The sequence below is a fragment of the Mytilus trossulus genome, chromosome 9, assembly GCF_036588685.1.
Source record: "Mytilus trossulus isolate FHL-02 chromosome 9, PNRI_Mtr1.1.1.hap1, whole genome shotgun sequence".
In the NCBI taxonomy this organism is placed as follows: domain Eukaryota; kingdom Metazoa; phylum Mollusca; class Bivalvia; order Mytilida; family Mytilidae; genus Mytilus; species Mytilus trossulus.
The window spans coordinates 50840953-50868084 of record NC_086381.1 but is presented as its reverse complement, the minus strand read 5'-3'; the positions used below and the strand labels follow the sequence as shown (position 1 = coordinate 50868084).

The 27132-nt window shown below is 30.5% G+C and overlaps 2 protein-coding genes across 4 annotated transcripts in view; one reads left to right on the top strand and one right to left on the bottom strand.

Annotated features, from left to right (window-relative positions):
• LOC134683074 (polyglutamylase complex subunit TTLL1-like) overlaps positions 1-13353 on the top strand; it is a 31195-nt gene extending 17842 nt beyond the window's left edge. For all 3 annotated transcript variants that reach the window (XM_063542132.1, XM_063542129.1, XM_063542130.1), the window contains exons 7-15: positions 1428-1562; positions 3264-3372; positions 4436-4516; positions 5658-5720; positions 6309-6349; positions 8834-8879; positions 9189-9298; positions 10082-10135; positions 11945-13353. In XM_063542132.1, coding sequence (XP_063398202.1) covers positions 1428-1562; positions 3264-3372; positions 4436-4516; positions 5658-5720; positions 6309-6349; positions 8834-8879; positions 9189-9298; positions 10082-10135; positions 11945-12062 — 757 coding nt within the window. In that variant the 3' untranslated portion in view covers positions 12063-13353. The remainder of the gene's footprint in view (positions 1-1427; positions 1563-3263; positions 3373-4435; positions 4517-5657; positions 5721-6308; positions 6350-8833; positions 8880-9188; positions 9299-10081; positions 10136-11944) is intronic.
• Positions 13354-14236: 883 nt separating this feature from the next.
• On the bottom strand, positions 14237-23555 carry LOC134683075 (RNA ligase 1-like). The gene is made up of 8 exons (XM_063542133.1): positions 23432-23555; positions 21308-21543; positions 20520-20674; positions 18628-18712; positions 17752-17839; positions 16570-16679; positions 15628-15800; positions 14237-14454 (listed from the first exon to the last, which is right to left on the bottom strand). The coding sequence occupies exons 2-8, from the start codon at positions 21513-21515 to the stop codon at positions 14245-14247; spliced, it is 1029 nt and encodes a 342-aa protein (XP_063398203.1). The 5' UTR covers positions 21516-21543; positions 23432-23555; the 3' UTR covers positions 14237-14244.
• Positions 23556-27132: the final 3577 nt, after the last annotated feature.

Genomic DNA, 27132 nt, shown 5'->3' with positions numbered 1-27132 from the left:
TTAGAGTGTTTTTCCCCAAAAAAAATCTAATTATTAATGATGAAGTAAAAAAGTAAAAGTTTTTTTTTCACTTAAGGAGGCTCGCGGGTATAAGATTTTTAGAAAAAAAATTAAACATTTATTTTTCATTACAAATTTTATTAATTACCTTTATTTAGCAGTTGTTACTTTATCATATGGTACAAAAATCATTCCAAAAAATTAATTCGTGTTGACCCCAGGTGACTTTTAAAATGTAGATATCATTGAAAAAGCTCCAAATTATCTCCCTTTGGTGCAAAAATGCCATTTTTTGGCATTAAAATTGAAATATCTTTTTTAAATCATCGGTGACCTATATTTTTTATTGTTGTTTTCGAATAAGCTGTACACAAACTAAATTATTGTTAAATTTAAGCGATTTCTGTAATTTAGTTCTTTTTTTATTTTGATATTACCATTATTTCTCCTATTAGATCAACAGAAAAAAAGGACATTGACCAAAATGTATGCTTCTTTTGAAGGCAGATTGTGAGCGTAAATGAACGGTGACCCCATTTTTTTATTTCATTTTTCCATTAAGTATAAGATAAAGTTCATTTATAGAAAAATATAGCGAAATCCTATATTAAATAAAAAAAATCATTTAGACCCGCAAGCCCCCTTAATAATGGAAAAATGGTTAATATTAATATGGAATTCAATGAAATGTGGTATAAAACAAAACATAATTTTAGAGTATACAAATTTGGTTAATTTTTCACATTTGTTTAATAACTTGAAATAGAACAAGAAGATGTGGTATGATTACAAATGAGACAAGCGTCCAACAGAGACCATATGACATAGATTTAGCAATTATAGGTCATCATATGACCTTCAACAATGAGAAAAACTCATACTGCATAGCAAGCTATTAAAGTTCTAGACATAACTAATGTAAAACAGATCAAACGATAGAGCCAAAAGCCTGATTATATACAATAAAACAAACAAAAAACAAATATGATCAACAGCAACAAAGACAACTCTGAGAAGTGGGGTATCATGGCACAATATAAGAACATACAAATCAGTTGAAAAGGGTTTGATTCCTCTAGAGCATATAAAGCACAAAAATCACTTACTCACAATGAAATACTAAATCAAGAAGGTTTGAGAAAAGAAGATTGTGAATTCCTTGGGGACCAGTGTCACATGCAATGGACTGTGTAGCTTGGTCATGAAAAAAAACAACATAACTGCCTGTAAACCAAAATACTGAACAAATTCTTATTTAAGGGTAGTTATTTATATTAACAGTATATTATTTAACATAGAAAATTAACCAAAAAAATAACTTTTAATTGAATGATGAATAAAAAAGGATATAAGTAAGATTTCTACTTTCATTTTCAGCTTCAAGTCTCCAAAAATAACATTGTCAAGGATTCTACTTTCAATTTCAGCTTTACACCTCCAACTTCTAAAGACACCTATGTTATATCAAAGTATATAGATAATCCATTACTAATTGGTGGCAAGAAGTTTGATCTCAGATTGTATGTGTTGGTCACTTCATTTAGACCATTGAAATGTTACATGTAAGTTTAATTAAGAATCTTACAGTTATTTATTCATTTTGGTATTTACATAACTAGTCTTTAAAATACGGTATAAACTTAACTTAGTAATCCAAGTTCTTTTCTCCCAAATGTTGTGACGTACAGCCGCGTTTTGCATTTGTGCAGATCTGCATTTCATTTGCGCCGATTTTTTCTTTCATTTGCACTGATTTTCTTTTTCGTTTGTGCCGATTTTTTTACAGGTTAATTAGAGGTAAATGACGTGTGAATAGATATAAGAAGAGGTGGTATAAGTGCCAATGAGACAACTCTTATTTTTCATATATCATTTAAGACCTCCCCGTTAGACAGTTGTACAAATGTAATGAATTATCAATCATAACATCTATATAACTGTTTAAACACCTTATCGCTATATGTCAAATTGGGTCTGTACTTCCTATATTGAATGTATCTTTAGTTGCTTGTAAAAGGTAGGTCTAAAATAGAATTCTAATTTTATCTTTTAAACTACTTAGCTTTCTTTGTTTTCCCTGGAATTTACATGTTAAAGTATTAACTTACCTGTAAATTCAATTAGGAGAAAATATAAATTGGCGAAAATGAAAAAATGAAATCGGCTCAAATGAAAGAATGAAAATTTTCAAAATCAGTGCAAATTTTATACACCCACCTACAGTTATTTTAAAATGGAAAAAAAAATCAGTGGGTCAAAGCACTGAGATTATATAGATATAGGAAGATGTGGTGTGAGTGCCAATGAGACAACTCTCCATCCAAATAACAATTTAAAAAAAAAGGTTAAACCATTATAGGTCAATACTCAATAGCTGCATGTAAGGTAGAATTTTTAAGCCTCCCACCAAAAATATGTAAGCCTGATTTAATGGATTAGTTTAAGTTATATAGTTCTTGGATAGTTATAGTGAAATATGATAAAACAATTTGATATATTCATTCATTGAAGTTTTGTAATTTTTACGAAAATCGATGGAAAAAATTGTACATGAATATTTAAGAGAAATTTGGGAGAAAGGCAAAATCAAAGGACATGAATGGAAATATTACCCAATACCTTACATAACTACTTTAACAATTTTTTCATTCTCTTCTCAACAAACAAAAAATTCTCTTTTTTAAGCACTGAATATTGCCAGTGATAATATAAAAATGGTGTTACATGCAATAGAGGATACAGTGCTTCACTTATTTTTTACTGAACACCTGAAAATCTAGAAGTATTCACTTAAAGAACAAAATCTGGCATAAATTAACATCACAGTAAACAAACACAAATAATCTCTTCTGAAACAACTTCTTTATAAAAGTAAGAAGACATGGTATGATTGCCAATTAGACAATTCGATCACCACCAGAGACAAAATATAGTACAATTTAACAACTGTAGGTCAATGTATCAACTTTAACAATGAGCAAAACCCATACAAATAGTAAGCTATAAAAGACAACTAAATGACAATTGTAAATTAATTCAAATAGTAAACTAAAGGCCGGATTTATGAATGTTATCCACATTTGAATTATGAGTTTTTACAGATTTCCATTTTGAATTTCTACCAATCGTGCGACATTTCAATAACTTGTGTATTTCTTGTAAACGCATTAGTGCTGATTCTAGAAAATTTATTTAATTTCAATGTGTACATTTCACAATTTGCATACATTTTAATATAATTTTAAATTTGTCCATTAACACAGGTATAGACTTGGTTTTGCCAGATTTTGCACTGTGAAGTACAATGCTAGCGTTAATGAACTAGACAACATGTTTGTCCATCTAACCAATGTCTCTATACAGAAACAAGGGGTTGGTATTTATTGTTCTTAAATGTGTGCATAGTAAAATTGAGAATGGAAATGCATGGGAATGTGTCAAAGAGCAGAAAACAGTCTAAAGGCCACCAATGGGTCTTCAAAACAGTGATAAAATCCAACACCCAGATGTGTTTAGTGACGAGTCCAAAATTCTTTCATATTTCATATATTTTACTCAACTTACTGAATTACAAGTACCCTTGAAAAAAGTAAAAACACAAAAATACTGAACTCCCAGGAAAATTCAAAAGGGAAAGTCCAAAATCAAAAGGCAAAATCAAAAGTCCAAACATATCAAACGAATGGATAACAACTGTCATATTCCTGACTTGGTACAGGCATTTTCTAATGTAGAAAATGGTGGATTGAACCTGGTTTTATAGCTTTCTAAACCTCTCACTTGTTGGAAAATCATTCTTCCAATAAGTTTTGAATTTAAATCCATTTCTGATAAACCCATCATGATTAAAAAAAAATATCATTAGATTGTTTAGCCCATGTAAATAACCATCCTTTTAGTTAGGATTTTTTAGATTGTTTATCAAAAATAAATTGACAAATAACACTAGTACTTATTGTGGTGTAAAAAATCAAGGGGAATAACTCTTTTCCTAACATTAGTAATTTTCATTTCCATTCAAGAAGATACATGGTATAAAAAATAAATATTAAATAAATATAGAAAGATACACTATAGCTACAGTAACTGAAAATTGACTCCAACTCCAGTAATATTTCAGGTGTGTTAAATTTTGTTTCATGAAAACTACACATCTGACTCAAATAGTTAGTCTGCCCTTACCTTTGTGTAAACTTGTCAATGATAAACTTTTTAAAAAATCGAGGGAGAACATTTTCCCGTCAAAATTTCACTGTCTTATATCTAGAAAACAATCACATTGACCTTTATATTTTTTTTGGCTCTTTTGGTTCCTTTAATAATCCCCTATCAATATCTACTAGTGTTATGGAAAGCTTGTTATTTTGAAACTGAGTAGCGAACTTCCTTAATCGAACATCAAGACAATTTTGTTAATACATCTTTTTTTTTCTAGGAAGATTATAATGCTGTCCATGGAGGAAAGTGGACAGTTCAAAACATGCGTTTGTTTTTAGAAGGGACTCGTGGAAAGGAGGTAAGATATAAATAATTTTGCAAAATGTCAGTCATCTTAAATTCAGGTATTACATGTATTAGTGTTATTTCCCTTATTTGATATGCCATTTTTAACTTAATAAATTGGAAAAAAAACATTGTTGACAGCATTTCTTAAAAATTGAAATGTTTTACTCTTAGAAGACCTATTACAAAAACAACTGCTCAGGGGACTAATTTGGGGAAATTTGTTCAGCAGAAAATATAACCACCTAGTATTTGAAAATGTTTGGAAGAAATTAAATAAAATGGTACTAACACTGCCTTTACCTGGAATACATTGCACAAATAGACCTGCTGAGGTATGAATATTGGCTTTGGGCAATAGAACAATGAGCTGATCTTCATACCGAGGGAAATATATTTTGATCTATTACACTGTTACACATTCAATAACTGTTTTATTACCTAATACATACTGAGTCAGTTCTAACAAATTCTTAGAAATACAACACATGAAAGTAACAACTGTATTAATTATAATGTGTAAGGAGCATACCAGGTACATGTACAACCAATACTTTAGAAATTCTATAAAAAGGACATGAAATATGAGTAAATCAACATTTGCAAACCGCTCCAATGCGGAAGTTTTTTGCATACGATCAAAACGAGAAAACCAAGAACGTTAATAACACCCAATTTGTTTTGGGAACATAAATACCTTTCAACTAATCTGATTTCAGAATAAAAAGTCATATGTTACAGGTCAGTGCAATAGACTGCACACAGATGCAATAGAATGATAATTTCCAGTGCAATAGACCATGGAACAAAAAATGGCAGAAAAAAAAAGCAAATAATTTAGAAATATTAATATAACAGTAAATTACTCTATATTAGGTAATAATATATGTTATTTAATACTGTGGATTCCTTTAAAAAAAATTTAATAGGAACCAATTTTCTTGATTGCATAAAGTTTGCATTTTCATGGATATGAGATTTCCTGGTTTTACCAAAGTTTTCATACAACCTGATAGAAAATTTGTTTTTCACAGAACTTTTAAATTCATCGTCACCTGTATCTACAAAAACCATGAAAATAAGTATTCAGCAAATAAGAATGAATCAACAGTAAGTCAAAATTTTTAAAGAATTTTCTAATTTTTACTTTACAGGTTACTGATAAATTATTTGATGAAATAAATTGGCAAACAGTTCACTCTTTGAAAGCTGTATCGGTAAGTTACTAAACATACCTTTTTTATGCTGAAGTTTTTTTCTTTAAATTTGTAACAAAATTCATGCCAGAATGTAGAAGTATCATTTTCTATGGCTGCTTTTGCATTAATAGCTGATTGAAGAGGTTAATTGATTTATTTAATAAAAGAAACGATTGGACCATTTACATTTGAAGTTTTATACCATTTACTGAAAATTTAATGTAAATGCACGATGTGATTAGAATGTTTTCTTTTCAAGAAATTTGTTTAACCATCACAAAGCTATAATTGTAATGGTAATAAGCTCAAAGGTTTCCCAATCAAGTTTTATCCTTACTTAGATAAAATTACAAATTTTGAAAACTGACTTGAAGAGTACATGCATTATCTTATAACAGGTATAAAAGTCCCATTAGAACTATAGAATCTTTAAACACCAGGAGTTGATTTCACAAAAAAACTTATGACTAAGGTTTATCTTAAGTCATGAACAAATCAGTATACATACGATCAATCTTAGTCATAAGTTTTTTCGTGAAATCGACTCCTGAACATTTAAAAAGAAGATTTTATTGCTTATTTTCATATTCCGAATTATATTTACAGGGTAATATATCCAATGACAGACATTGTTTTGAATGTTATGGGTAAGTGTTTACAATAAGTGAAACTTTTCAGATTTATTATTTCAAACTTGAAGCCTACTTTGGTTTCATTATTTTACGTGACATACCAATTTTCGTAGATTTTGTATGAATAGGTAAACCACAAAAACACAATTTTTGTCTAGACTGAAAAACAAAATCTGACAAAACCATTAATAAAAATATCCACGAAAATTGATATACCCACGAAATTAATGAATTCACGGTATTTAAGAAATTGATAACTGCAACAATCTAATATAGCAGATGTTTCAATGATTTTTCCTATGTGGTGTAAAAAAAAAAAAAAACACCACAGCCACCTGACAAAACAAATAGTGGATTCATTATTATTTATTGGATACCAGTTTTCATGGATTTCGTTGTTATAGGTAAACCATGAAATTGCTCAACAAATAAAAAAATCTTCTAATGGCATTGATACAGACTTTGGCAAAACACATGAAATCAAATATCCATGAAAATGGAACTTTTTCTTATCCACGAAAATTGGTATTCACATGAAGAAAAAGTCATTTGAGGGAAACATGTAGTCCAAAAAAGGATTATTTGAAATAATTATGAATTCTGGAAAATTGATAAGAAATGTATGATGAAAACTAACCCAATTAAGTAAGGTTAGTTAGCTCGTACTGAAATAACAGTAGAAGTAAGGTTAGTTAGCTCGTACTGAAATAACAGTAGAAGTAAGGTTAGTCATGTGCCATCATATATTTCTTATCATTTTTCCGGACTTCAAAATTATTCCAGATTCTTATAATTCCTGGTAAGAGCTACTAACCTAAGCAGTCCATGTTTTTAAAGGTAAATTTTTGTAGAAGGGTATATCCCATTATAGTAAAGTCCATATTTAGTGGGTATATTTAAACTTGAATGGATTGTCCCAAAAAGATTTGTCCATTTCTAAGTTGATACATTCAAACTAGAATGGACTTTCCCACTATAGATTAGTCTATTTCAAATTACCCGTAGATGTATCTAAATAAAAAATGGTATTTTCCTTTAAGCAGTACAGTCCATTTTTTCAAAGTGAAAACCGTTTAACCACTCATCGCTGTTTTTCAAAGAAGTAACAAGATACTGAGTTAAGATTGAGATAACTTTTTGATCATTCAATTATAAGTGAACAATTTTCTGTTTATGAGATAGGTTGTACCCAAAATGTAGACGGGAGTTCACTGGTGAATTATGTTAGTGATATGTTTTGTCAGATATTTTAGTATTGTCAGTGGTTGAACATAGTTCTTTCAAGTGAAGTGAACACTTAAAGCAGTAAATTTTTCCAATAAATATCTGCATTGTTTAGTTTGAACTTAGTTATTGAAATAATGACTAGGCACTCAGTATACTTTTATTTAAAAATATTGCACCCTTTAGACCATCAAAGGGTTGATACCAAATTGTTTTCTATTTCATTTGTGTGTTGTCTTCTAGGTCAAATTTTTTTTAGCAGTTGCTTGCTGTTACCTTGAAACATATAGGAAATAGATTAAAATCAATAATTGCAAAAGCAATAGATGGCAAGTATTGCATTCATTATAGACAAAAAACATGGTTTAACCTTTAGTGATGAAGATTAGTTATAGTTGTATAGTTTATTTTTACTTGTTCCTAACAACTGCAGCAGTTCATTTTTATAAAGGGATTTTTTTTTTGGAATGGTATATCCCATAAAAGTAAAGTCCATTTTATAAGGGGATACATTCAACTTTAAATGGACTGTACCACAAAGCATGGTCCATTTCAAATGGGTATATTCAAGCAAGAATGGTATGTCCCATTAGCAGTCCAGACCACTTTTAAAAATATGAATACTGTTCTAACACTTATCACCCTTTTAAAAAAGTTGTAACAAGATAATGAGTAAATGTTGAGATTATTGTTTGATCTTTCAATCATTCAATTATAAGGAAGTAGCTTTCTTAAACAAAATACAGTTCATAGGAAAAATTGAATTCAAAATCTAGACTTGTGTTCACTGGTTAATACAGTTTGGGATCTGTTTGTCAGTGGTTTGAACATACTTGTTGGGCCATATACCAAAGAAACATAATTGTTCTTTCTCTTTTCAAATGAAAATAGAAGGGCGCCAATCTAATTCTTTTTCTTAGAATCTGATTTGTCTTTTTTAGGTATCAGATATTGAAAATTTTAGGTGCTATAATTATTACTGAAAAGGAAATTGGTATAACTTTTTATTAAAGCTCATTGATATAAGAAGATGTAGTATGAGTGCCAATTAGATAAATCTCCATCCAAGTCCCAATTTGTAAAAGTAAACCAATGTAGGTTAAAGTACGGTCTTCAACACGAACACACCAAACAGCAAACTATGTAAATGAGTTGTCAGTGATAAAGGTTATCAGTGACACAAGATTTCACACAAACTTAAAAATACTAGCCAGTGGATTTTTAATGTTTAAGAAAAAAGACCATACCACTAAATAACCCAAATTTTTATTTCAGATATGATTACATTGTAGATGACAATCTAAAGCCTTGGTTAATAGAGGTAGGTATATCAACCTAAGTTTAAAGATAGATTGCCATATGAAAATTAGGGTAAAAAATTGTGTGTACAATTTTTGCCCTAATAATGCTATTACTTCATCTTTGATAATTTATATGTTTCTCTCATTGAAAATAACCAGAAAATATGTATTTTAAGACAAAGAATTTTTATGGTAATTTTTGCCATGTGAATTAAACATGCAAGGGAAATCTCAATGACATAAAAACACAAGAAGACATTAAATTATTATACTTTAAGATAATTGTGTTGATACTACCAGAAAGTATTTAAATATATATTACTTTTTAGGTCAATGCTTCCCCCTCTCTGACTAGTACGACATCTAGTGACAGAATTATGAAGTACCGATTAATGAATGACCTGATAAATATTGTGATACCCCCTGGACAGATGCCTGAGTAAGTACTTTTAGGAGGGGAACAAAAATAATTGAAATAAATCAAAATTGAGCACATGAGTGGCTGAAATATTTTGTCAACAAGTAGAGAATCACAAAGTCTTAACTACACCATGATTTTGGCCAATTAATTAGACTCAACTCAAATATGTATTTTGCCGTGCAGGTATAGACAGGAGCCACCATTTTATCACATTTTTGAAATCTAATACAATGATACTTTAATCTCATATTACATGTAATATGGAAACATCATATGTCTCAAAGATATTATCTTTAAAAGTAAATTACATACAACTTTGTGAACAAAATAATACAACGGGCAACAATAAAAGTTGATATCAATATACATTCAACTGTTGTTTTCATTTGGTCAGGTTGTTGTCTCTTTGACACATTCCCCATTTCCATTCTCAATTTTATTCAAGAACATTTCAAATGTTAAATATATCATATAATGAATACCCGTCATAAACAAATACTTTTAGCTATGCAAGAACTGTTTCTGGGTATTAAATGATGACACTATATGAAAATATTCAATACAAATAATAAGGGAATTTTGATTGTATTAGAATTACCACCTAGATAACTTTTTCAGGTACCCACAAAAAAAAATATTACTATAACAAAACAAAAAGTCACCTGATCTAACCCTTCATACATCATTGGCCCATACAAAATTTTTCGGTTTAATTCTTCAATTTACTTCTGCTTATGTGACTGAATATTATTTATTATAAGGGAAAAACTGTATCATCATGCATATTTGGTTTCTTTTCAGTGTCCGATGGAACAAAATACCACAGAAAGAACATCTAGGATATTTTGATTTGTTGTAAGTTTTACATTGCTATCCTTGTAATCTGCTGATTTAATCATGAAAAAAAATTGAGGATTGTTCCTTCGTATTTTTTTGTGTTTGTTTAGTTAAACCACATGAACCAGATGCTCCACAGGGCGCAGCTTTTTTTTAATTTGTTTTTTATATAAAATAATATCTTTATTGCACTTTTCTTTGCTGTTATGACAAATTACTTGACCTACAGCAGTTGGCCGAATATCCCTGTGAATTAGTCACTGGATAACCAGGGAATTTATTCAGTGAATTCATATTTATAGATAGTTTGTTAGTTTTAAAGTTCATGGTTATTACATACATTTTGCAAAATATATTGTTTCATGATTACGGAAAGTGTACAGTATTGTCATGCACAGCTTTATACTAACGCAGAGTTTGAACCCTGAACAGTTGGGGCAAGTATGGACTCAACATTCTAGCTTGATACAGCTCTGAATTCGGATTGTGATTAAATAGTTGACACAACATAGGTTAACATTTCAAATTGAATATTTACCCAATATCCAAAATCTAAATACATGGTTAGATTCAGCATATCAAAGAACCCCAAGAATGAATAAAGTTCAATTTTGTACCCTTTAGACCTCAATGTGGACCAATTTGATAACTGGGCCCAAATATAAAAAATCTAAATACATGGTTAGGTTCAGCATATATCAAAGAACCCCATATATTCAATTTTTGTTGAAATCAAACAAAGTTTAATTTTGGACCCCAATGTGGACCAACTTAAAAACTGGGCCTATAATCAAAAATCTAAATACATGTTTAGATTCAGCATAACAAAAAATTACGTCTGTCCCGCTTCAGGTTAAAGTTTTTGGTCGAGGTAGTTTTTGATGAAGTTGAAGTCCAATTACATGTAACCTGAAACTTAGTATACATGTTCCTTATGATATGATCTTTATAATTTCAATGCCAAATGAGAGATTTAACTCCATTTTCACGGTCCAATGAACATAGAAAATGATAGTGCGAGTGGGGCATTTGTGTACTGAGGGCACATTCTTGTTTTTCATTTGTTAAACATTTGATTTCATGGTTCACCTGTACCCATGAATTATGCATGAAAATTAGTATCCATGAAAATAAATATTATTATTTGTTATATACCAATTTTCAACCAACAAATACTAATATTTATTTTCATGGATACCAATTTTAGTGGACTGAGGAAAAAAATAGTTTTATCGTGAATCATGGTTTTTTTGTCTAAGTCTGTTTACAACCCTTGAGAAAATTGTACTTGGTTAAATATTTCTGGTTCAACTTTACCAACGAAATTAATGAAAATCCAGAGAATACAAATGAATCTATAGTAGAAACAATGTTGAAATTTTTGTCAGAAATCAACCTTTTTAAATATTTGAATCAGTATTCACATTAAACAGAAAAGATATATATTGTTGATATTGAATAAATACAACATCACAATACAGTTTTATGAGTTGATATGTATTTTCATCTACTAAGAAGATAATTTTTTGTCTCAATATACTTATCATTGAGTGATAGATTTCTCTTAGAAGTTTGAAAGGTCCCAGTGAAAAAACTACAAATAGAACAATATCTATTGTAATTATTCCACAAGACAATTGAACTGACAAAAGTTTAAATACCTTGACCAAGACTCTGTGCCTGTGGAAGTTTCATTTGGTTCTCAATAACATAGACAATAATTTAACTACGGGTACTGTAATATTCAGCAAAATATAAAAACTAGAAACTGGTTAAAAAAATTCTCAAGTGGTTAATTTTTCCAAATGTATACATTTTATTTTATAGATTTGACGAAGAGCTGGCACAACAAGATGCACTTAATATGGACAAAAAGTTAGGTCCTGGTGGAATGGTGAGAGGTAGAAAAGATGGCTCACGACCCTCACCTGCTACATGGAAGTAAAGAGGAACAATACAAAAGAAGCTACACAAAACCGAATGAGCTGCATGAAAGATTGATCATGTCATCAAACTGAACATTGCCACAAAACCATGACTAATTGTATCACTATTTATAGCTACTGTGGATTAAATAATTTTCATGGGAACCAATTTTGTGGATTGAGGAAAACTTTCATTCATAGATAAAAAAAAAATCCATGGTTTTGGCATAGTCTGCATACTTTCTCTTAGAAAATTTGTTATTCAATGAAGAATGAAACTTGTTGTTCCCTGAATCCACAAAATCCACAAAAATTAGTGTCCAGAAACGAATCCAGAAATGGCATGTCCATTCTATTAAGAGGAAAATCTATTAATTTTGCCATCCTCCCCCATCCTTGGTTAGAAAGGAATGAAATATCCTCCTCAGCTGTGGTGTACATGTTTAACTTATATGATTATATGTGAAATATGTGTCTGCATGATGTTTTTCATTCATTTAGCCTTTATGTTGATTGTATCAAGAAATCTCTCTTTCAATTTTTTATCACGATATGAATTTTCATTTTGTTTCAAGATGCGACCAAAAATACATGTGTTTCAAACAAAACTTGTCATTGAAATTGTATCTATTGGATTTTCTCATTGGCATAGACATCATTCACGAGAATGATCAGAATTGGGAGACTAGACAAAGTAATTGAAGGTGAAAATAAGACTAAAAAGTAATTTGGCCTATTTAATTTTCAGAAACTTCGACTCAATATTTACCTTGGTCCATTCACAAAAAAAAACTTGAACTACTCTCTTTATCAGAACAAATTCATTGGATATATTTAGCAGTTTGACAAACACTTATGGTATCTATATCATTAAGATGCTTGATATTTCCTTAACATTAGAATGTGATTAAAACTTTCAGCTGATTTTTACAGAGTTACCTCCCTGTAATGTTATGTATCGCATAAGTTTATAATTGTATTTGAAGTTTTTGTTTTAAATCTACTGATTTATATGATGGGTCTTAGGACTAAATTTTATATTGTGCTATTTTGACCAATTTGTTCTATCAAAGATATAAACCATGTGTGTTGATGAGTTGTTATACTGTCATCAATAATGAGTTAACAAAACTCATATTTCCGATATTTGTTTTCCAATATGTCCAAATATTTAAAATATTTTCCTGGGAGTGGTTATCATTTTTGACATGTTGTTATGGGCAAGGCTATTTTTTATGAATATGGCCTGTATTTTTCATATACCAGATGTGAGTTGATATGTTTATGCTTGGAAATTGTGATAATTGTTAACTCATTGGCCCCTGAAGACACACATATGCGTCATTTTTACTTTCGTTTTGCTCCCTGGTGACGCATATGTGCGTCTGAATCCGCCATTTTGTATTTCCCGAAAGACGCATATAAGCGTCATTTTGGTTGGGTCCCGTTTTTGTTAAACCTCTTCTGATTGGTTCCTAGTAGGAGCATGGCTTTAGTGTCACATGATTCTCCAATGAATATTTATGAGATTTACCACGTGGCACTGTTTTCATTCATAAAATACACATTGGAATTTTACTACAAAGTCATCGATCTGTGAAACGTAAACAATGGCCTTTTGAAAATGACAAAAGGGGACATTGCAAACAATGTTTGTCTAACAAAGTGAGAAAAAATGTTAAAATTAAACGTAATGGATGTGATGTCTCTATTTGTCTGAGCTGATTCAGAGAATTTCACAAGAAATAATGGATAAATATATGGAAAATTATTACAGTGCAAAACTACGGTAGAGTGCAATAAACAAGGAAATAAAAATAAAAGTGAGAATGTATTAATTTTTATTTTACTTTATTTATAAAATATAACATATTATTGAAACAAAAAACAAAACACAACAATCATATCGGTTTGATAAATATTTTTAATTGGTTTTTTAAAATACACCTATGTTTAAAATCTATGGCAGCCATTTTCCTTCAGGGAGAGGAATGCTACTGTTGAAAATCGAATCAGGAATATAGTGCAGTTATCTAAAAATAGATTCAGGGGGCAATGAGTTAATGATGTGTAATTTGTTATGACCTTGTATCTATTATGTTCAAAATCACTTTTGTCAAGTGTCTGACAAAAACTCCAACACATTTCTTTTTTTTTGGATTTTATACATGACAGAATAAATAAATACACAAAATTAATGTGCTATCTTGTTTCATTTTCCTCCATGAATAATTCATGAATATTCATCAAAGAGTCACATGACAGTCCTTGGAATTTTGCCAACTCTGTGAATATTGATTTTTTATCGTACGATAACTCATACTTTGAAACATCGACACAAATATGAATTTTACGACAGGAGAGTTGTGGTTCCTTGATCGGCCATGAAAGATTCAGATGATGTCGATGAACCTGTAATAATAAAAAAAACAATTATTTGCATTATCAAAGAATTTCAATGCAAGGTTGTGGACTTATGCCACATCAATGTGATTCATCCTTTAAGTAATAACTGAATCACTGCCACTGCAACTAGAGAAAGCTCGATAGTGTCTGGCTAACTTAAAATCTTTATATTTTAGAAGGCGGAAAACCAGGATGCTTCATACTTTGTATATATGCCTTATTTTATGCAGGTTCCTTCTGTCATATGTTCATTGTTCTTGACCTCATTTTCCTGGCTAATTGACTACTTGATATAGAATTAAATTTTTGTTCTGATAATTTCTTTCTATTATGAGTAATAGTGTCATTATATTTAGTATGTGCATAGCTTGCACGGATATTATAAGCAATAGGTTTTCTATATTTGGTGTATGACAATATCATGAATATTTTATGATGTACATGTCAGTATATGTTTTATTTATATGTGCATACCTTGCAAGGTCCTTGTACCTATCCGACAGTTTTTATCTGACCTCAACCTTATTTCATGGATCAATGAACAAGGTTAAGTTTTCATGGTCATGTACATATCTCAGACACTTTAAGCAATAGGGTTTTCTATATTTGGTGTATGTAATGATTATAAAGACTAAGGTGTACATGTATTTCTGGTTTTATCTGACCTTGACCTCATTTTCTTGTGTCATGTAAATTAAATGCGATACTTGAAGTAAAGCTTTATATTTGGGACTATCAACCTAAAATTGATAGTCAGTAAAACAGTTAAAACATTTAGGTTTGGTGCTTCTGGATTTAAGAGTTTTGTTTCAAATTATAACTTCTAATGAGTGATTAGTAACAGACACGACTGATAAAAATCAATACTACAGCAAATTTATTTTTTAATTTTTGGTGTTTAAACGCCCTATTAAGCACTGCATTTAGGCTATTTCTTGAAGACCAGTTCTTAGTGGTTGAGGAAGCCAGAGTGCCAGGGAAAAACCACTGACCTTTGATAGGATATCTGGTAGTTCAAGTCAATTAAGATTGAAGTGTTGACTGGCTAGTGATTACAGTAGTAACAACTTAGACCACTCAGCCACCGAGACCCCCTACAGCAAATTAATAATGCAATCAAATCAATAGGATTCAACTTAACTCTAATTCAAAACAATTGTGAGTGCTGAAATTACTTACTTTATACAGAACACCAGCAGGGCAGTGCCACACCACACCTTCTACACGGCCATTACTATCAGATGATTCAAACCAGTCCTTTACACTATCTAGTTTGAAGATTGGTGGATTTTTAACAGCTACTGAGCCATGAATGACTAGAAAGTGATGTGGATTCTTTTTGTTTCCAATGCCTAAAATATACCAAAAAATGTTGGATTTAGTACGGAAGGGTCCAGAAACGGTCATATTTGCCAGACAAGATGGAATCTGAAATCTAAAAGAAAGATAGGGATTTAGAACAAAAATAACTTTTACAGAAATAATTTCGATCATTTCGTTAAGATTTCGTTAAGATAAATCTTGATCGCCATTTTGTACTTGTCTTTATTATAATATCACTTTCCTGCAATAAAACTGCCACTCTAATGTAGTATTCATATCCTAAGGGCCCTCGTCATAACTATATTAATACCTTCAGGAAATATATTGCTAATAAATACTAATTTTACCTGTGTTACCCAACACGGATCACAAGCATCAACTTTTAAGTCATCTAAAAATAACCAAAATAGTGTGCAAAAAAATCCAGATCCTTGATTCTGATTTATTTTACTGATCTGCTATGTTTTATTTTTTCTAGAGAAAAAAAAACTATAATCATATAATAGAGTTTTGTTTATTATGTTTCAACTTTTGATCGTCATGATACCTAATGAACATTTACTACTGTTTGCTTTTTGATAGACAAGCATTAAGGATAAAAATGTTATTTACAATTCTGTTGTAACAAGCATAAAGTAATTTATAATTTTTTTTGATGATAAAGCTATTGAAAATTTATGTGAGAAATTTTCCAAAACGATCAAAAGTATAAAAGTAGAGTGGGCAACTGATGAGAAAAGTTCATTTGGCCCTTTGGGACATGTGATCTGATAAAAAGGAAACAGAGGTTATGCATACCATAAGGATTGGCATTGACATTAGTGCCAATCAGCTCTGCTGTATGACCTAAAAGGTCACATAATTCTCTGACCTCTATCACAAGGTCAGATGGTCTTTCACTATCTTCCCTGAAATAGATAAGTATTTTCAAACACCATCTTATTTGTTTTCTGTTTTAAAACGAGTTTTTCACCTGTTTTCCTTAAAAACAAAATCATAGCCTAATGACAAGGGGAGATAATCTATTTTTCTATAATGAAGATTTTTGCATATAAACACAGCATCTATTATTTTGTTGCTGCATTTAGGCCTGGTGAGCAAAAAAGCTGTAAATGTTAAATGTATGAAAAATCTAGAGCAATTTTCCTGCCAAATTTTCAGATTACAAATTTGCTTTAATGTTCCAAACACTCAATTTTTAACAATCTTTTACAATGCTTATTAATTTAAAACAGAGGACCATGCATTCTAAGCAACACACATTCATAAAGATTAAGCATAATATATTACCTGAGAACCACACCTAAACCATGATCAATCATAATGTATTACCTGAGAACCACACCTAAACCATGATCAATCATAATGTATTACCTGAGAACCACACGGTCCACACCTAAACCATGATCAAGCATAATGTATTACCTGAGAACAACACCTAAACCATGATCAAGCACAATATATTACCTGAGAACCACACCTAAACCATGATCAAGCATAATATATTACCTGAGAACCACACCTAAACCATGATCAATCATAATGTATTACCTGAGAACCACACGGTCCACACCTAAACCATGATCAAGCATAATGTATTACCTGAGAACCACACCTAAACCATGATCAAGCATAATATATTACCTGAGAACCACACCTAAACCATGATCAAGCATAATATATTACCTGAGAACCACACCTAAACCATGATCAAGCATAATATATTACCTGAGAACCACACCTAAACCATGATCAAGCATAATATATAACCTGAGAACCACACCTAAACCATGATCAAGCATAATATATTACCTGAGAACCACACCTAAACCATGATCAAGCATAATATATTACCTGAGAACCACACCTAAACCATGATCAAGCATAATATATTACCTGAGAACCACACCTAAACCATGATCAAGCATAATATATTACCTGAGAACCACACCTAAACCATGATCAAGCATAATGTATTACCTGAGAACCACACCTAAACCATGATCAAGATCTACTGATGACATATGCCAAATGTACTGCTTGAATTTCTGTTCAATTGGTACCCATCCTAGAAAACAGAATAATATTACAAATATTTATACAAAGTTAACATGTGTTTTATGGATTTTCTTTTTTTTATCCAGCAAACTATTTAGAGTTATCTCCCATCTAATATCAATGAAACACAAATTTTCTGCACAGTATATTTGATGATAATATTTTGCTGCATGTTTATACAAAATTATTATCTTCTTTAAGTAATTAGTTTTATACCTGAAGAAACAGATTCAAACTATCAGTGGTAAATATTTTCAGGAATGATTATGTAAAATTTGTTTATCACTTTTTTTTAATTTAAGCAGAATTCTAGTTAAAATCTTATTGGAAATTTAGGGTGGGTCTCATTGGGGTCTAAGCGTGACGCAGGATTGCCGATTTTTCGTAAGCGTGAAACATGAAAGTCAAATTATTGTGTCGTGAAAACGGGAAATGAGGTCTTGCGGGACCCGGGAAATGACAAAAAATGACAATAAGAATTGGTTACGTACATAGTGTAACTGGGATACGGGAATCTGACAAAACAGTAAGCGGGATCCGGGATCGGAACCCCCCAATGAGACCCCCTTTAGGGTGAACACTGAAATTGAGAATGGAATGAGGAATGTGTCAGGGACAACAACCCGACATAAGAGCAGAAAACAGCCCAAGGCCACCAGTGGTCTTTATCAATTAAGATTGGAGTTTAACACACCATGCCATGAACGGAGTTTGAACTCACAACTTAAATTTCTTGTGCAATAATAGAAATAAAAACGTACTTTTATTCAATAAGTTTCAAAGGAACTTAAAAATTACCTGGAATATGCCCGTTTTCATCCGGTTGAGGCAAGCCGTCTATAAGTGGGACACCAGATGATGGAATCCAGTTTTCGGGAACTTCCTGAAATTTTGTTTTGGTAAATTAAAGATACATTGTAACTCTAACGTGACGGTACCCAAATTGCACCTATTTTGACAGTTTTTTCACCTAAGTTTTTTTTTTATCAAGAAAAAAATGTCCATACCGTGCTTATTTTGTAGCCCTATCCTTCTTTATTGTATAGGTACACCAGTTTGATTTTTAATCCATATTGAGTCATAAAAAAATGGGTTTGAATCAACCTCAAAACTATCCATGATTCTGTAATGAGGAGTTCCCAAATTGCATCCATGCTTAAATTCACATCGTCAAAAGTCTAATAACTGAGCTTATGTTTAATTTCTTCAAATATTTTTGAACAATTGGATATTAGTCCATGCTTACTTTTCATATTTTACGAAATGGATACTTGTAATATATTGTATTTGCTAATTTTAAAAAGATGACGTTTTGATGTCGTCGCATGGTGACGTTTTTGTACATTTTGCTTTTTCAGTAAACAGTCCATCTGTTGATAAATACTGTGAACGTTTTGTATATATCTAAATATGTTTACCTATGTTGAAAGACGTGCACAGTAACAAATCATAAAAATACAAATTGTTTAGTCTCTTGGAAATCTTGTAAGATTTCCGTTGCTATTTTTTCTGAATAGGTGCAATTTGGGTACTCGGTGCAATTTGGGTACCCTTACGTTAACTTATTGACCTCATTGAAGGAAACTTTTATACAACATTCATAACACTTGCATTAGATTATGCAGCTCGCTAAAGACACTAAATATACTGGCACTGTTGAAAATATACTAATCCTGTGTGGAAAACTATTGTAAGTTCACTCCAAATTTAAGGAGAACCTTAACTACATGCATATGACTCACAGTTTATTGAAGACAGGGTTTCTTTAATTCAAATCTTTACTAAATTCTATCATAGAAACAGATTTGGTTTGAAGATTAGCTGTATAAATGGTAACAAACAAATATCTCATCCTAATTATATGGATGTGTTAAAGACATGATCAATGTAATCTTATTCTTTCTTCTTCTTTTTTTTTTTTTAATATTAACACATTTTGCACCAGTCCTAAGTCAGTAACCTGTTTTTCAGTGGTTGTGGTTTGTTGATGTGGTTCATAAGTGTTTCTCATCTCTTGTTTTTCATATAGATTAGACTGTTGGTTTTCCCATATGAATTGTTTAACACTAGTCATTGTCAGGCCCTTTAAATTTTTTTGTTCTGCATCAGTTAAGACTCCATGTTGAAGGCTGTACTTTGACCTATAATTGTTTACTTTTACACATTGTAACTTGAGTTTTCTCATTGGCCCTTATACCAAATCTTCTTATTACATTTACCTGTCATACTTTCATAATTTTGTTTGACTTTGTTTGATCGCATATATATTTTTAGCAACTAGTGCAGCAAAATGTTTACTTATGTTTATCCTTTCCTCTATTTAATATAAATATATATAGGAACTATTTAAAATGACTCATATCAATCATTTAAGGTGGTACCTAACACTTTCACTAAAATTAATTTGGCTCGTTTAATTTTCATGAAATTTTGTCAAAGTATTTACTTTGACACTTTAACAAAAATATAAAATTTTTAAAAAAGTTTAACCAACCGTTTTGTCAGAAAAAATACACTGGTTATATATAGCAATTTGACAAACACCAATTTTGATCATTGAGAAGCTTAATATTCCTTTTACAACATAACGTAATTAAAACGTTAAACCGACTTTACAGAGTTATCTCCCTGTAGTGTTAGGTACCACCTTAAGTGTATTTCACTATGCTTGGCATCAGAATTTATCTTGCCTTAAAATCTGTCAAAACATTCCACTGAAATGTTGGTTCTGATCCTTGTTTGCCATCTCTAAGCCATTGCTGTTTCTGATTATGGAACTTCTTGAACTTTTTGTCTGAACTTTTGTTTGGTTTTCTGTCTAGCCTTGCCCACAACCAAGGTTTTCCTAAAAACATGTAAACATAAATAATCAACATGATCTATTTGCTATGTTTAAAACATTAAACATAAAAACATTCAATTTTTATTCATATTCTAGCTCTATTCATTTTTTAAATAAAACTAAAATTAAAAAATCTTGGACTATTATACTAATAATTTATCAGTTTTTGACAATTTTATTATCCACAGCGGAGATCATAATCTTCCTATTGTTGCCGACGCGCCGGGAAGTAGTAACCTCCAACTATGGCCAGGTTGGAAGAGAAGCCTTGCCAAGTGGTAGGAACCATGGGAAGTTCGTCCTATTAGATGCCAAGCCTTTAGAACAATTTCATGTATCATATAATAGTAAAACGAACTCAAGTTACATTGTATACAAACTTTAATTTTCTATATTTATCTTATCTATTTATAACTCTGTATTGCTACTTTCACTTTTCATTGTTTCTCTCACCATGACAACGTCAAATTCAATGCACCACTTTGAGTACCTCAGGGGCTCAATTTCTGTATAAAAATTGTCCTGATGAAGCCTGCCTTGCAGGCGAAACATGTAGACATAGATAATAAAATTGCAGATCTTTTGAAGTGTTGTTGTCAATTTTAATTATTAATAATTTATCAATTTTAAAATTACCACAAAATTCTGCAATATAAACACAAGTCCCATCTAATTTTTCTGTAGCCCTAGCTACCCTGATGTTATCTTCTATGGCCTGTGGTCTAATTTCATCAACAGCTACAACTTTATATGGTTGGTAAGTTCTTTTGTTAGATTGTTCTTCTAAAACTGCTGTCTTGAACACACATGAAATCTTCTGTTGCACAGATCCTAGACCTTCCATGTTTATTCTTTACATTGAACTATCCAGCCTACGAATAAAATACAGTAGAATGAAAAAAAAAATAATATGTAAGTGAGCCTTACTGTGACCAGAGGACTTTTGTCATATCTGGTGCTGATTGACAAAGCTGTACATTTGCCTTTCAAAAATTGCTTAGAAAGGGTTGGTTGGTAAAAAAGTTATGCCACCTATCAATATGATCAACAAATAACATTGTATTTTGTTAAAAATATTATTAGAAGTGTCAAATTCTCTTTATTAGGTTGTAAATTTATGAGGCTTGAGCTTGTGTAGTTATAGATCTGAACATATAACCAGATATATCTCCCTTTGTAAATTTTTAGTTTCTCAAATTTTTTAAAATGTAACTTCTTAAAAATACATAAGAATTTAAGAACATTTGTTGTTAAAATTATGAGCCCTTGATGGGGAACATGACTGTCACATTGATACACACAAACCTCTAATTTTGTAGAGGAATTCGTAACTTTGAAATGAGATATTGAATGTTCAAACCATGTCAACCTACATATATTTCTTCATCATGTTCATCTAATCGAAATCATATACCAGTTTATTCCAAACAGGATCCAAACTATAAATCAGTGCAATAAATTCAATAATCATTGTAATTTGAATTAGTATTTGGGATTTTTCAGTAAAAAACAATCTCTTGAAAAAAACAAGTTAAACTAAATTTCTTACATGTCTTAGATTTTATTAGATTTAGTTGATGTAAGAATTTAGTTTAAAGAATGCTTCCAACTTGTATTTATAATCATGATGATTGAAATTATTGCTATTTTGTGCATTTTTCCTTTAATCTTTTTTTGTGATAATTTTTCATATCATGCTACTCACTTGAGATGGAAAATTATTGCTAGAAACTAAGGAGGCACGTAGCGTTGCTAAGGAAATTGACATGACATTCACGTTGCCATAGGTAAAATATATAGATAAACAGATGATCATTGAGAGAGAAAATCAATCTTGTTGAGATGATTAACGATAATCTATAATTATATATAATTAGTAACTGAAATTCCATTTAATGTAATACAAGAGAAATGCATTTGATTTTTATCTGACCTCTTTTTAAATAAATGTCCATGGTTTCATCTCAAATGGTTTGAAATTCTACTATGAACCAATTTTGGGGACTTCACCCACTTTTTAAAATATTTTGTATTTAGAAATGCACACTTGTTGCCAAGGCTACACAGAATATTATTTTCTTCATTTAGAGTATTGGGTGAGTGTGTTGATTAACGTACAGTGGCAAATATTTCATGCACACATCATCATCACAATAAATGTATTGTACATGTTGTAAGGAAACATTTGTGATGATTTGAAGCTCTTCTGTTGATTTTCTTTTTAATATTTTTCAAAATTTATCTATCTTTTAAAATTGTTTTTGATGAATAATTTTTGATTTTCATATTTGGAGTTGTATATTTTGCGGTTTCTATAAAAAAAAATATTCTATTGAACATGTTGAACTATTTACACATAGATTTTTAATTTTGTTTATATAATTATGTACTTGTATCATTGCTTTTTTATTTATGCATTGTATAGCACTTAGAGTAAATGTTTATTTAGATAAGTGCTATATAACATGTATAAGCACTGTAAATAATAAAAATAATAATATTGTAAATAAATAAAAACAACACATCTGTCATGTCTGGGTCTCAGTCTGTCATACGATATCTCATTGATTTTTTGTTGTACATACACCAGACACAAACATTATACTAAAGCAAATTGTGAGAGTAAAGTTTGAAAATGTTCTTTACTGAGTTTTATTACAGATGGTGTACTAGCAATTTTTTTGACAGAATGTTGATACATCCCCCCTTTTTATATAAAGACTATGACGATATTTTCTATATTCATTTTCACCTCTTTACCTTTAAGATATGACGTGTTACAATTTGTCTGTGAAGATGTTAAACGACAACATGAAACTCAAGCCATGTGGATCAGGAGGCAGTGATGAAATTTTATTCCACGACATGAAATAGAAAAAGGGAGATAATTTCAAGGGAAACAACACAGATTTCCCGTAAAAATCATAAACAGGTTTTTTCTAATGGAAATTTCAGTTGTAATGGTCTAAATGAAAGCTTGTCGGATTTGTGATTCAGAACATTAATAATCAACACATCTTACATCTATTTTGATAAGATTAAACTGCATTTAAGTCCGATTTTGGGGGTATAAATTTGTATGCGTACATTGTCAGAAAAACACATTTCAAATGATTTTTTTCTCGATTTTCTGATCGCCTTGATATCTGCAAAAGGGACTTTTTAAGAACGTTAATTATTTCTCTAACGAAAAATCGTAGCTTCTTTATCATTGTAACATATTATCTACAAACTAAATTGAATCAGCCTACGGGAGGTTCATGTCCATCCTGTTACTGCTACTTAAGGGCATACGATACAGTTTTGATCCCGTATTTACAGTTTGATGAACATTTGCTATTTTTTGCCTGATAAAATCAAATATGTAATAAAAAAATAACTGTTACTATAGTTGCTATGGTAACAGTAACAGGATAGACAATTGTAGACAAAAACTTCGTTAAATTTGTTATCTTTACATATACTTGATATAGGTGCAAAACGAATGAAATACTTCGTTGAACTCATCTTAATGTTATAACGTCTTTAAAATCTTCCCTGGATCCCAATTAAGCATTTGCAGGTGCAATACTGATATCGGTAACCAGCTGCATGGATAGACAAACAGGTAACAGGATAGACTTTTATATAGACTAAGTGATATATCAGAAACGAACGTTCCTGTTACCAATGAAATACAGAGAAAAGTAAACTAACTTACGAGGGATTTACTTGATGTTGGGTTTATTTGAAAAGGTGAAAAAATGCCGAACAATATAAATTTCTATCTTAGACTTGCATTACTGGTGGTAATTTTTACAACTTTGTAAAACAACTTTTAGAGGCATTTTTCAGACGCACACCCTGGTTAATTGGCAAATAATCTATTATATTACAGAATGAATATATATAGAAGTTTATTCTCTTGAAAACCATCTCATTGGCTACGTAAAACAAGCTTAACATTTTATCTAAACCTTTTTTTAATAACCCAAAATTTCTATTGAAAATGGTAACAGGATAGACAAAATATTGTACCACCGATCAAACAATGGTTCAAGATATTCTTGTATGACATCATTACGATTGCATCTTTTAATATGTTGTTCTTAAAGTACTGTTTGTTTTGATTTGCTTATGTAGATGGTTGTTAAAATAAGAAACTTAATAATATTTTCAATTTCAAAATTCGACATTTTTTGAAAATGACCCATATATCTGCTTGGTATTATATAACAAGGTTAAGACTGCATACACTCAGTGACTTTCAAAGTTTAGCGGAAACACATATAATTTATTGTCATTTTAAGGCATATATACCAACAAGCAAATACTTCGGTTGACCCAGTAATGCTTGCCCTAGTGTAAATCTTGTCACTAATGTATATACTTGCTCTTCCCATCTTTCACTTTTGTATTATGTTATCATAATTATATACTAGTAAAAAAAAAGAAAATGGATGAAATTTGTCCTTTGAGGCCAATGATAATTCATATATTCCTAATATCAGCCTTCTGAAAACCGAGGAAATGGAAATAATGTTTATCTTCACACTAACTGTTCTTTTCATATAATTTATTTTAGTTTTCATGATAGATGAGATAGTTATTTTGAATGATTGTTTTAAGAAGAAAGTCAGCGATTTTTTACTTACCATCTAAATATGTTCATCTTAACATAAAAAACACATTTACAAAGTTTTAAATTTATATTAGCAAAATGGTTACCTTTTGGTTTTTAATGGATAGAAAAAGACAAAAAGTAAAATCTTAAAAATACTGAACTCTGAGGAAAATTCAAAACGGAAAGTCCCTTATCAAATGGCAAACTAAAAAGCTCAAAAACATCAAAGGAATCAAATTATGGATCACAACTGTCATATTCCTGACACGGTACATGCTTTTTCTAACGTAGAAAATTATGGATCAAACAATACAAATTTTATAATTGATTTCAATTCAACATTCAGTCAAAGATTATTGAAGTTCATATTGCATGTGCAGCAGTATAATTTTTAATTTATTGTAAAATCAATTTTATTATAATCGTTCGGGTTAATCAGGGTCACTCGAGCCGTGCAGATTAAATCATATATACCGACTTGCATGCTTGATAAATAACTAAAACATATCTTCAGCTATACATAATTTAAAATTTTAACTGATTATCTGGATCGATTTAATAGCAGAAATAATCATGTTCTAAATAACATCCTGGTTTGGCAATATTATAGAAATGGCAGGGAATAAAAAGAAAGCATACAGATAAAGTGATATTTACTAAATAAAGAGGTAAACAGTAAAAACACACTTTATATACTTCAATTGATTTATACTGTAAATCTTGAACATACTTGTTTATTACAATTTATATAGAGAGGGTACCAATAATACTCCAAATCTAAGGCAATACTCAAACAATCTAAGAAAGAAAATTTACCAATACTCCTACAGTTGCCCTTTATTTTGTTTGGCAATACTCAAACAAGAGTAGACACACTTAAATGTCATGTCTTGAGAAATAATATTCACCAATAATCCTTTTATAACACTAGTATGACTAGAGGTATATTTAAACTCGCCAATATTTCTGCAATAAGACTTTTATTTTACGGTCATAATAAAACAAGAAAGAACACATGTCTAGAGGGATAATACTCGCCAAGATTCCGTCAATAACACTTTTATTGAAGCTCATACTATAACAAAAAGGGCACATTGAAATGGTATGTCTAGAGGGATAATTATCGCCATGATATTCCATGAACAATGACAATTATTAATTATTAATAAAAACCAATGAATATCAAAGTTTTTACCACAATTTCATGTATACTATTGTTGCCTTTATTTGCCATAAAATATAATAAAAATTATATTAAAATTATTGGGAGATTTAGAACAAAACATAGTATAAGACATGTCTGTAATATGTATGTCTTCTGTTTTTGTATAATTCTGTAAAATTCACCAATTACTTGTTTTATTCATATAAAAAAAATCTACGTACGTAAATACCCAGCTACTTAATTTAAAGAAAATTCATATGTTTCCATAGGTCCCCGTGCCCTTCACACACTATTGTCTTTCATATTACGTGGATTAGGAAATATGGATCAAATAACTTCTGGTCCTTTTTATTTGATCAGCTCTGCAACAATTTTATAAGATTTTGACTTTCAAAATATTTTGGCTTTAAGCATCACTGAACATACATTTAATGTCGAATTGTGTAACTGGTGCATTCAGATTGGTACTTAAAATGTTATAACGACCATTGATATTAGTAAGCCCAACTGGTGGATTGTTTGTTACAACCGCTACCACCAATCCAGTACTCTGTAACTTGATAATTCAAGATAGTAATTCATTTTCTGTTGTAAAATTTTGGAACTGTTTTTTAATTAAAAACAATCTTCATGCCAACTTTCGATTCCTTCTCAGGGTTAGGGTTACTTTTGGTCCTTTTTGTTTTAATCAGC